The following is a 12,879-nucleotide window of genomic DNA, read 5'->3' on the forward strand; positions in this document are numbered from 1 at the left end:
CCCACATCTGAAATTAGAGCTGTAGTTTAAACTCCAGTCCAGCTGGTGGAGAACTGTAGTGCAAACCACGATCACAGCTCAAACAAGGCAAAGAAAACAGATCCTAGTTAAATCATCAGCTAAATAACAGAACTCATATCACTTGCACGGACTCTATGCGTCGCAGCGGATAAAACAGGTGCTCCATGGTACTTTATAAATGATTTGAACTATAACCTGTTGAATCAGAAGGAGAGTGAGTTGTTCTTTGCATCCTTTGAAGTTAACTACGCAATTATTAAGTTTATCCAGGAATAAACCTAACATAACGTCATCTGCTTTGTAAAAATGTCCTTGTTGTTAATGACATTACACTGGACTAACCAGGGTCTAGGACTTAGCTTGAGGAAAACGCTAGGAAAACCACAAATGTAGACTCAACAAATCATTCTCACAGTTTTAAGGATGCTGTAAAAAAAATAAAGATATAAATCTATTATGTCAATAGAAATATGTTAAAAGTTCACTGCATAGTTAATGCAGCAACCTCTGGTGTAGAAAAATGAAGCTAGGAATAAGTGCAAAAAAAATGCAGTTTCCAAAGTGTCCACTAGAGGCTGGTTACAAAAGCCAAAGAATCCCTGTTAAGTCCCATATTAAAAATGTGCAACTTTACAGCAGAAATAAACATGTTAGCAGCCTGGTTAAAGAAAAGGACTTGTGGTTGGGACTCATCTACTCTATTTGGAAATGCAGTGTAGAGGTTGATTTCTGAAGATAATACTAAGGCTCAGAGTTATGCGTATATTTGCAGTACTCTAACTTTAAGGTCAAGACTGACAGGTGGGCACACTGTAGCTGTTTGCCAGGGGGCTATAAGGCTGCCTCAGTTCCACCTCTTTACCTGTGTCTAGACTAACTGAAAATTAGGGTCAGTTAGCATTTACAAAATGGCGACTACCATCATGGAGCATCAGAATTGTATACAGACTAAGTACTGGACACCTATTGTTAAACATTTGCACACATTATATATGAATAAACTGAATGCCAAAAGATTATATTTAGGTTAAAAAAACATTTTAATTTGCTGCCTAACCCAACAGAACATGTGTTTCACCATCTTGTCTTTGCTGTATGGTTATCAGTATGTTCTGAAAATCCACATCACATAATTCATAACTATTTTCATTCTACACAAAAGACTGGACATACTCTATTGTACCATCACCATTCTCTCCTCTTCCCTCAGCATGCACCTGATCTTTCTCATCTTTTTTCTTTGTTTCCTATTGTATTCTCTCTACTTCCTCCATGCTCTTGTTCCCTTTATCACTCAGCAAAAACAGCAGAGAAGCGTGCTAGCAATGTCTTTCTACCCTAATCAGTCCTTTTGCAGCTGAATGACTGTTTACCCAGTCAGCAGCCAGTTTGATCTGCCAGTGTCCAATCAGCTCTCAGACACTTTGAACCCCTGAAATCCAATCAGCTTCAGGGTTAAAGGCCCAGAAATCTCTCTCCAGTTTGATCTGGCTCTGAATATGATTTGGCTTGTAAACGTGTGTGGCTGTGTGTATTTGTGTGTGCTTGTATTGTGCTATAGTTCATCCATTGAAGTGTACAAGGCTATTGGAACCCCAGAAATCTCAATTGCTGTGTGACTACTTTTTGATGAAGCCATATGTCTATGTGTGTGTGTGTGTGTGTGTGTGTGAGAGAGAGAGGGAAACGGTGTGTGAGTCTCTTTCATGGAAACTACACTCCCTACCTTTTTACCAGCTCTCTGTTTAACACGCACATGCGCGCACACACACACACACACACACACACACACACACACACACACACACACACACACAAACACACAACACGCCACAAAGCACTCTGTCGGCCCAGACAAGCTAATCCCAGATAAGAGAGTGAAGACAGGCCTTTTCATTAATGGCATCAGCTTGCCAACAAAGGCTGGCTGACAGGCCGGCTAACTAAAGTACAAACAACCACACATGCACACGCATACACACACGCACACGCACACGCACACGCACACAGGATAAAGTTATTTGAAGGCACTTAAGTGATTGAACAGGCTATAGACAAACAGTGCTTAAAAAGAAACCCGCATTCAAGAAAGCTGCAGCTATAGCCAATTCAATTTTCCCTCAAACAATTCATTTACAGCAATATTATCACCTTAAATAAACACAAAACTAAAATCAAAAATATTCCTTGATAAGCAAGTCAGAAGCAACAAAAGTGCTAAGTTGAAGACATGCGACCGTGCATCCTAAACTGTACAATCCTACATATGTGCAGTTCTGTAAATAACCTCCACCCACATTATCACACTTTTAAACCTAAAGTCAAGTTCAGATTTATAACACAAAGAAAGAATAATGTTAAGTGAGAAAAGCTTAGTTTTGTCTGTTCTAGCACTAAGCTGAGGCAACAGTTATCTAGTCAGCAGCTGCTCCAAAGTTACTAACACATTGTATCTTGTTTGCTTCATATCAATAGGCAAATTAATTGAACAAAATCTTACAGTGGTAAGACAGCATAGTCTACTGTATGTGCCTGACACTTTCCTGGACAGCAGAAGAAGCTTCTAGAAGTCTCTGCTGCTAATTCAATACTGTTAGCTCTTTTTCATACTTTCAGATAGAGGCTAACTGTTCTCCAGGCTTTCAACCTAGCTACTCTTACAGGTTGCCAGCTGTCCTCTAAGCTATATACAAAATATCGAACTTTATCTTTTAGTTAGTTGAAGTTTTACCATGTTCACAGCAAGGATATCATCAACGTGTTAAGGTTCTAGCTTACCTATTAGCAAAAGGCAAAAGTTCTACCGACTGGAACTGTCATTATGTTAACGCTGAACTGTCAGGCTGATGAGTACGTCTATCTTTTTTAAAAGCGCAACAGGAGCTTCCTTCTTCCTTCATAAAGCAACCAGCAGTTAAAATTTCCCGTTTATGTTTTCATGTTGATAGATAGATGTGCTTAGGAGTTCTGCTAAGCTCTAAATTGATTGTCTCCAAGGTGATGAAAATGCATTAATTGCTAGCATGAGTGTGCAATCACCCTTAGTGGGTCCTAGGTTTGGGGTTTAAAAATATGACCAGCCTAGGTTACTAAGCTACACCAAGGTGTACTATGGAAAAGGTTACAAAAGCTTTAATGCTGCTATGAATACTTTTTTTTTTTGAGTTATTGTGCCAGGTAAATCTACACAGGAAGTGTTGGAGCATGAAACGAACAGAAACACAGCCCAAACCACAGAATCTTTGACATCTAAAGCAAATCCAGAAAAAGAGAAGGAGAGATTTGCTTTCAACAAAACTCCTCATGGTTTGCCTGTTGCATGAATTCCGTGGCAGAAACTTCTGATGAGCTGCAGTAATATTGTGCTGCCTCCAGAGGGCAAGTTGCCACTACTAACCATTGAACTGGGAATATTCTGCAGTGAAATAGAAAAGATGCCTCTCTTTTATTTTCCAAGTGCTACTTTGCCCTTACATGCCTCCTTTTATTCTGTTCGTCTTTATGCATGCATTTTCATTTCCAACAGCACGTTTTTTGAATTGCTGTTTCACACTTCATATGTTCTGTGTCTCTCTCCCTGAAAATCTTTGAATAATCGATAGTCTTTATTACTGCAGAATTCTCTTACCCTTCTTATGTATATTCTTTTTCTCCCTTTTTCATGGTAAAAATACACCATCATGTCTTTTTACTGTTAAATATTTATCCTTTCTTCTGAAACTCCTGCTCCCAATTTAACACACATCCTTGTTCTTCTGAGAAACTCCCTCCCCCTTACACACAAACACACACACACACACACGCACACACGCACGCACCACACACACACACACACACACACACACACACACACACACACACACACACACACACACACACACACACACACACACACACACACACACACACACACACACACACACACACACACACTTGCTCCTACAATTGCTCTAAACATTATCACCCATCTGGTCAATGTTTGTCTGCCCAAACCATCGAACTAAGCCAGTCCATTTTCCAGGAACCATTAAAAACATAGATACACACAGATGCACACACACACACACACTAGAACACACTGAACTCAATGGAACCATGAAATCACCTCATTATACACACACTCAGCCAGCGTTTGATGCAATGGGCCTCACACATTCAAGATGAGATTTGTGATATTTTTGGTTATATTGACCGTTAGAACACACAAAGCAGCTGACCACGTTGAACCCAGAGACCATAAAACTGCAGCTGTTACACACTAAAAAGATTTTATATCTAACACAACCCACACACACACATCTGCCCCGAAAACGACCTCAGATGACTCCACTAAAATTCAAAAGCATGAAGTGTTACATGAATAACACACACACTGCACACATACACAAACATACAAACCTTTTCAGTGGTCTTACCTGCGCTCACAGTGATGGCCTCTATGAACTGGTCTCTCCAGCTGTTGGTTCCAACCAGCAGAGCCAGGTTGGTCTTCTTTATCAGCTTATCCACTGTGTTCTATAAATAGCAATGAAAATGATCAGTTAAGATGCAATACATCATTTTGCAAAAGCATACATTTGAATTAATACAATGACCAGTTTTAGAAATGTGTTTGATTGCTTTCATCTTTCAAAGATGAAACTGGCAGAATCCTTTCAGAGAGAGCTCAAAAGTTTCAGCATTTTAAAGAAGTGGTAAAAAAGAGCGAGAGATAATGGAGAAGTCTGTTCATATTAGGTAGCAAAATATAGGGTTCATGATGTGGTCACAATTCATAGTTGTGTAAAAAAAAACTTCTTATAAGGGTCTGTTACATAAGACTCCATTAGTTTTTTTAGGCAGCACCATCCTATTTGACACATACAGTTTTGGTTGGGTTGAGGGTAACGGTTTCTAACACCACCACTGCACTCTCCGTTCCACAGTGCACCAAGATAAATGGGTCCAGAATTGGCCTCTACACCCAGCTGAAGTCCCACAAAGTCCATGAAGGACAGTCACACTCAACCTTGAACTGATGCCCATTCAAGTTTTTAAATTTGACTGGGTTTATTCTCATACCATGACTCTTATAGTATCCTCAAATGAATACAAATATTTCAAGTCAATGCCTCTACTTGTGCCTTATATTCTACCTCAAAAAGCATCCCCCCTTCTCCCTATAGTTGGTTTCAATAAAACTTGTTGCATGAGATTGTTTCTGAACAGCAGGTAAACACAGATACAGACACGCAAGCGACAGGTAGCAGATTCGTGATTAACTTTTACTTCTTTAAGCCAAAAAGTAACTTGCATTATTGGGTTAATGTAGTTAATTAAAGTTACAATACTTCCCTCTTATGTAGAGATATCACAGCAAGATTTTTTTCTTGGTTGAAAAAAAAAAGTATGCCTTTTATGTCCTTCAATAACTGAAAACTGTATCGTTCTTTCTCCTGGGAGGGACCTCCGCTCTCACTGTGCCCTCTTCAGTTTTTGGTTAATGGCTTTCCTGTTTTCTTCATGCCTCCCTCCTTTTCTTTTCCTTTATTCCTCATATTTATATTTCTCCGTTTCTTTTTTCAGAAAAGAAGAAACTACTACGTAGAGATAACACACACATACCACATATGCCTCCTTGCACACACATTACACACTAATTAGCACAGCAGTGGGGATTGCTCGCTCCTTTTCTCAGCACTTCAGAGGAAAACAGGGATGCTAATTGTGTTGAATGGAGCTTAGGGGTGTAAATAGTGCCTCACTGCTGCAGCGGACACACACATGCACACACATACACACATTCATAACCAGCTTTACTCCACCTATTGTATGTGAAGTGTTCATCTTACCATACTCAGCAAGGTTTTTGTTACCACTTTTCTCTAATTTGTGATGCAGTTATTTTTACCCCCCTTGCCTTCTTCTCTTTTCAGCCCTCAGATCGTCACTTCAGACTGAGATGGACTGAAAGACATGCTCTGGATGCATCTGTGTTTATGTGTCTGTGCATATGTGGAACCCTTAGGGTGGATTAAAGCAGATTTTTAGAATTCAAAATGAAAATGTTTAAGATTTGAAGATGTTTAAGGGCACATATAAGATAAAAAAAATGTTTTCTATTGAGTCGTTTATTTTTTCAAAGAGACAAACAGGACTGACAACAAATCCAGCTGTCAAATATTCCTTGTTCCTTTCATTAAAGCTCCTATGAGGCGTTTTCAACTGGGTAGGAAACAGACTGAAATTAGCAGTGATGGCTGGACCCACAAAAGCAAACAAAACCATTAGCAAAAAGAATAACAATTTGTTCAAAGTAATTGCATTAAATGCATGTAAACACTGTAAGTTGGTAAGTGTCAGACAAGGTGATTTTGCAGCACAGTGAAGAAAACCCCTTCTCTTAACACCACAGCAAAGGCTTACAATGAGTGACACATTTGATTGTTAAAATACATTAGGGTGAGATTCTATGAAGACATGACTCACATTTGTGCAAGACAAGATCATTACTGAATCTTTGAACTGCTGAGCTAACTTTCAGTTAATGCAACTGTATTTGTTCATCCTCTGGTCTGTTATGTAAGATACTCTCAGTGTTTTACTCCACTAACTGCCCATGAGCAGTACTTCAGATGACCATATGGATTCATACCCACACACACACACACACACACAACCATAGTTTAATGTAAAAAACTACTTGACAAACTATAGCGTCATGTCAAGTGGCGAGCTATTACTGGGCGTTATTAACAGTCTGTCTCGAGTGAGGGTGTGGGTGGAGAGGCAGCAGGGAACATGCATTAGTAAAGAAATAAAAACACACACACACAAAATGCAACATGGATGGTGATTGCATCTTTGCTGCCTTAAGAATCTGCGTGGGAGACAGAGCCATAGAATGACTTGAACACTGATTACACGATTATTTCCTGTAGTGCGTGTGTATGTGAGGTAGGTGATTTTGTGTGCCTATATATGTGTGTGTGTATCCATGTTTTTGATATACAAAGTGAAGTGACTACTGTAATTAAAACCATCTATAAAAGAGTCAAAGCTTTAAGATTATTGATTTTTCTGTGTCTTGGTGTTTCCATCCCTGGCAGTGATTTATAATGTTTACTACTGTGAATCAACTGTCTTAGAAATAATTACCTTTGTGTAATTAATAATCCTATTGCTCAAAGCTGAGTGTGACACCCGCAGCTATGTTTCTGGGGATTTGGATTAAGACAGAAATCAAACTGAGTGCTAATCATCTTAACAATAATCTAATTTAATTGTTCTACTATTGTGTGTAAGGTTGTTTGAATAAGCGGGGGCTGAATTGTTTAAATCAGATAAAAATGGGACCAGATGCAATCATAAGACCATAAGTGTTTTCTGTCTGCTTAATGCCGAGTTTGGTAAAGCAAGACTATACTTACCCAAAGGTCCGCTCTTTTGTCCGTGTGTCAAAGTGTCTTTGAGTGAAACTGAGCAGAGAGCTTCACCAGATAGCTTTTCTACTGCAGCTATCAATTAAGAGTAAGAATGGGTGAAAAAGAGGCAACATTTCTTCATCTGTTACCTTGAACTCATATGATTCCTCTATGATGATCTCCAGTTTCACGTGGTCTCCCAGCATGGGACGGCCCATCTCAGCGATGCGCCTTTCCTCTTCATCTTTCCCTGCCAGAGGCTCTTCTTCTTCCTCTGTCTCCTTCTGATCTTCCTCTGGAAACACAAAAAACAACAACAACAATGAATGGGCATGTTAGAACTAGACTGTAGCAGGGATTGTAGACTTACTTTTTACTTGTTTCTTAATGATACATGTCCTCAAACAACAGTCATCTCATCTATAGAGTGAGGTTTGAACTGTTACAGTGGCACTTAATGATACAAGTCCACTTCTTCATCATTCCATCATCCCTGTCCCTTTGTTTTTAATAACCAACTCTTTCTTCTTTTTTCTTCTCCCTTCATTTCCTTATAGTGTGTGTCAGTATTTCAGAGAGAGAAAAGAGAGAGAGAGAGAGAGAGAGAAAGAGAGAGAGAGAGAGAGAGAGAGAGAGAGGAAGAGAGAGAGAGAGAGGAAGAACCACAAAGACAGACAAAGAGAGAAAGACTGTGATCAAATTTTCCATGGGGAGACGGTTACCCATGATATTGCCATCCATTATAAGTGCATTGTGGGTCTGCATCAGCTCATTGGTCATTTGTTCCCCTCAATTTAGTTACAGCATGGGCCTTACAGCTCAGTCACACATCCATGCAAATTTAGAGCCAGGAGAGTTTTCGTCAGACTTTTACTGCGGCTCATGCGCCACATTGTTAAAGTTCAGATCAGTCAATCAGATTCTGAAATTGAATTACATGTTTCATTAAAACCTGCTCTGTAAATCCAGTGACCCTTAAAGGGAAGGAATATTATGTTTGTGTTGTTGACCTATGCTCAATGCCTTTCTAATGATTGCTAAAAGAAAAAATAAAAGGCAGCTGGTTTTCTTCAGCTTAAATTAATAACTTGTTAAAAGCCAGTGAAAAGGCTCAACTCTAAACATTGTTTTCATGATGTAACTGTCAAAATCTGTGGTGGTTCCTGTTTTTGTTGGTATTGGATAGGGGGTGTTACACTTAAAAACTCCATGTTTTATACTCTGACAGAAAAAGGACTCTCATCAGTTGGTGCAGGTTACGTTCTACTGCTCTTATATGATAAGGGAATATGAAACTATTGGGACCTGGCATTGTTCAGTCCTTGTTAAGTATTGTAGAATAACACTGCTGTGTGGAAATCTCCACCCTGTCATCATGTCAACTCTCTGAACCTACCAGCTACCCCAGTGCCTCTACTAACAGCTTAAAGCTGCTAGCTCTCTCCACCTACATCAACCGTGCCCCAAATAGTTTGGTCTTCATAACCCTACTTAAAACAGACTTTTGCTGTAAATGGCGTCCATGATTGTTGTAGTCATTTATCAGAGCATCCAAACAATTCAGGGTACAACAGACACAAGTTAAGGAGTTGTTAGTTAGCTGGAGTTTTGCTTTTTCTGGCATCTTTCATTAAAACCGATATAATGAATTAGACAACATGTTTATATATTAGCATGTTTGAAAAGTGGCATTGATGTTTTGAAGTTGGGAGCAGGCTCACAATTATATATTTTGCAGTAGGTAGCATTCTTCATTTTCATTCATGTTAAGTTGGAGTAAAATTGAACCACTAATATGTAACAGAGAGGCTGAAGTTCAGCAATTGAGATGAAGTTGGTGTATTTTCACAATTCTTTGGGTTTCATCCACTAGTTAAAATCATAGACTGTATAAAATATGGACGTAGGATCCGTGACGTTACTCATCTGTTTCTGAAGAGCTGTTTTGAGGCTAATCGTTGACGGCAGCTATATTGCTGCTGTCGAGTTATTGTGACATAAAGAGGCGGGCTTTGAGCCTCCTAGCTAGGGATGGGTACCGAATTCGGTACTTTTATAGGTACCGACCGAATTCCGCTGGTACTACCCAGTACCGATTCACGTAAAATCAAACGGTACCATGTTTCGTTACCTAAACGCATCCTTGTGAGGGAGTGGAAGAGTAGGCGATTTTTGCCCTGTAATAAAGTTCGAGAGTGATCGGGTGGACGTCTCTGCTCTCTGTTCTCTGCAACTGTGTGGTAGCACGCCAAGCGGAGCCTGCAGCTGACGGGCGCGCACTCACGGCGAGACAGAGCTGCTGGAGGACTTAGTTGAGACGGACTCTCTCGCTCCGACTACCTGCCCTGTTTATAACCGTTCCTTTGTGTGTGAATGCCCAACAAGTAAGTTGTGTGTCCAGTTATTAGAAAGAGATGGAGAACTGACTTTTCCCCGTCCACAGGCGTTCACGTGTGTTCATTGATAAACTCCCGAAAGAGCAATTAGACGCAACGAGCACGTGTCAGCTAATATATCTAATCACCTATAAAATCCTGTTTCTGTTCATTTCATGTTAAATTAAATAAATATGTTAAATTAAACAAATTTAAGATTGTATTATTAAACGAATTAACATTTATTACCACATAAACACACAAAAGTACAGAAAATTGGTACTGTTGAGTACCAGTACCGGTTCCAAGGTACCGGGTATCGGTACCGTATTGGTTCAATAGTGAAAGGTACCCATCCCTACTCCTAGCCAACAGCTGCAGTGTTCCCGCAGTCAGCTGTGCCTCTCATTGGAGGACTCGTAATTTCAATATCTTTGAAATCTGGTCCTGTTGCATGGCATTTATATTGCACATCTGTTATTCATATCTCAATCAGACTGTAGTTGTAAAGGTTAAGAGTAACACAAGAATCGAAGCCTCAGTTTGATATCATTTACACACACCTACATAGACCACCATCATTACACACTGTGTAATGGTGATTTAATGAACTCAATTAACAGCCTACACTTGTGTAGGAAGAACATGACCAGGCAACATCCTTGTGAGCTACGGCCTTCACTATGTGTGTAGACAGTGTGGGTGTGTGTGTGTGTGTGTGTGTGCGTGTGTGCATGTGAGTGGACCTGACAGAGGTTGAGTGTTTCAGGGTAAGATGCTGCTTCCTGTCAGAGCCGCTGTCTGAACCGTTTATCATTTTGATTTTTCTCCCCTCTGGTTTCATTCTCTCTGCTCCTCTGCAGCTCAGTTCAATATTATCCAACTTTATACAACAGCCAGGGCACTCACAGAAATAATTTTTTGAACTAGGAAATCCTAAATTAAAGAGTATTCCTTTTCTTCTTCAAATTGGGCTCTTTGTCTCTTCTTTACTTTCATTAACTCAGCATACTGTACCTTCAAACATGCAGACAAAAAAGGAGAAAGACATCTACCTGTACGCTGTTCTGAAATATGAGTCTCTTTGTAACATAACTTTTCCAACCCCTTCTCCTTCTTTCTTAATCTTCATTTTCCTTTTATCTACCTCCCATCATCTCATCCTCTTGGCTTCTCAGTAGTAAAGCCTCACATTTGTCTTCTTAATTCTCTCTCAGCCTCTCTCTCTAAGTCCTTCTTTCCCTCTGTGCTGATACAGTTTCAATTCAAATGAGTTTCAGTGAACTGACAGCAAAGACTTTATTCAGTTAGCAACCTTGGTAACATAGCTGTCAATTTAATACTGCTGCCTTGGTGTTTTCACTGTGAACTGAGGAGTCAGTGTGTGGACTATGGGTGACATCTTGCTGGTATTAGAAGTGCCAAAAGTTCTTCTTACATTTAAGAGCACTGCTTATACTTAACATCTACTTTGCTTGCTACTACCCATAAAAAGAGGATTATTATGTATTTTTCATGAAGTTTACGGTTCATTCTTCTCTAATATGCTCCTTTTTTTCTGTTAGATATCCACATTTCATGGTTCTGCTCCTAATGAGCACAAATCTTTACTTCAAATCGCTGTTCTGTAGTTCTTGTTCTGTCATCCCCCGGTTTATTATGTGTCTCCAGTCTGAATTGATAGTAAATTTGATTACAAAATTCAACTTTTTGGTAAAATAAGGGTTAGGAGAAATGTAGAACTTAGAAACTTCAACTATAATCCAAGACAAGGTTGGGAGGCATTAACTTCAGCCACTCTTGCTACAGAATGGCCCAACACACTGGGATGGACCCTGGACAATCTTGACTCATGCCACGTTATGCTGGACAATGACCACCACTGTGCCTCCTGTGTTTTTAATAACTATTTATCACTGCCTATTTATTTCAACTCAATAGTTTAGCTGCTCTATTTATTCAATATATACATATACATATTGCAACATTTGCACCCTGCACTACCTCACTTACTGTTTTATCTATTCCCTCCATTATCCATATTTAGTTTAGTTTAGTTTAACTCATATAGTCAGCCCTTTATAGTCTGTCCTCATGTTGTTGTTTTGTCTTGTTTTTATATTCTGTATTTGTTGTCAGTGTATTGTTTGTCTTTCGTTTATTGCACTTGCACTGCTTTGCACATGCCACGCGAGAAACAATATTACGTTCAGCTGTATACAAGCTATCCAAAATGAATGACAATAAAGTTGAGTTGAGTTGAGAATGAACTTAACCCACATGTGTCAAATCATGTACTGGGATCTGATTTGGCTCCTGGCAGCACAGCAAACACTGAAACAATAAGAGTTTCAGGAGGCATTTCATCAGGGCTGGTGGATGGTTAAATAGCTTACAAAGCTTCCTTAATGGTGGCAATAATGTCCCTGGCAAACATTAGGTGTCTTATAAAAATGTCAGAAATTGTTGATAAAATGTCCAAAAAGTATATTCAGGTAGAAGTTTCTAAGCCTGACTGCTGCATCATCACTGCGTCTTTGGCCAATCAATATGAAAATGTCAATTTAAACAATTACTACCACTTATGCTGACAGTTACCATGGTGTAAGATTATATAATTTGGGCCCTCTATTGCTTTTATCGACTGAATAGAAACAAGAAGTATCAGGAGGAGAGTTCTGAGTTGAACTCAGGGCTGCCGTATACAGCTGAATATGGCATACATAAGTTTGTAAGTATACCCTCATCAACAAGCTAAACCTGCATCCATTAGCCGGTCGCTTTAAACACATCATACATAAAGTAGCTTTTCCTTTATAACCCAAACCAGTAATGCTAAATCTAATCAGAAAGATATTATTCCCATTCAAAATATTAGTCCCACTCAATTGTTGTCCCCCCCCCCCCCCTACTTTTTAATTGTCATGGTGCTTATTTATCTCTTGAACCCAACTCATAAATATTAAGTTTCATCCTCATGAAGCTTGTCTGCCTGTTTGTCCGAATGAAACATTAGACGATATGTGCTGACAAGGGGCATCGTGCCTGTGTGTGCATGTGTGTGTGTGTGTAGTGAGAAT

The 12,879-nt window shown here is 39.4% G+C and overlaps 1 protein-coding gene across 1 annotated transcript in view; it reads right to left on the reverse strand.

The window, feature by feature from the left end:
• LOC117811836 (sodium/calcium exchanger 1-like) overlaps positions 1 to 12,879 on the reverse strand; it is a 355,950-nt gene that overhangs the window by 11,973 nt on the left and 331,098 nt on the right. Inside the window, exons 10-11 of the mRNA XM_034682311.1 lie at positions 7,574 to 7,719; positions 4,437 to 4,536 (exon numbers count right to left, since the gene is read on the reverse strand). Of these exons, the coding sequence (XP_034538202.1) occupies positions 4,437 to 4,536; positions 7,574 to 7,719 (246 nt within the window). The remainder of the gene's footprint in view (positions 1 to 4,436; positions 4,537 to 7,573; positions 7,720 to 12,879) is intronic.

Source organism: Notolabrus celidotus, chromosome 4 (genome assembly GCF_009762535.1).
Source record: "Notolabrus celidotus isolate fNotCel1 chromosome 4, fNotCel1.pri, whole genome shotgun sequence".
Taxonomy (NCBI): Eukaryota; Metazoa; Chordata; class Actinopteri; order Labriformes; family Labridae; genus Notolabrus; species Notolabrus celidotus.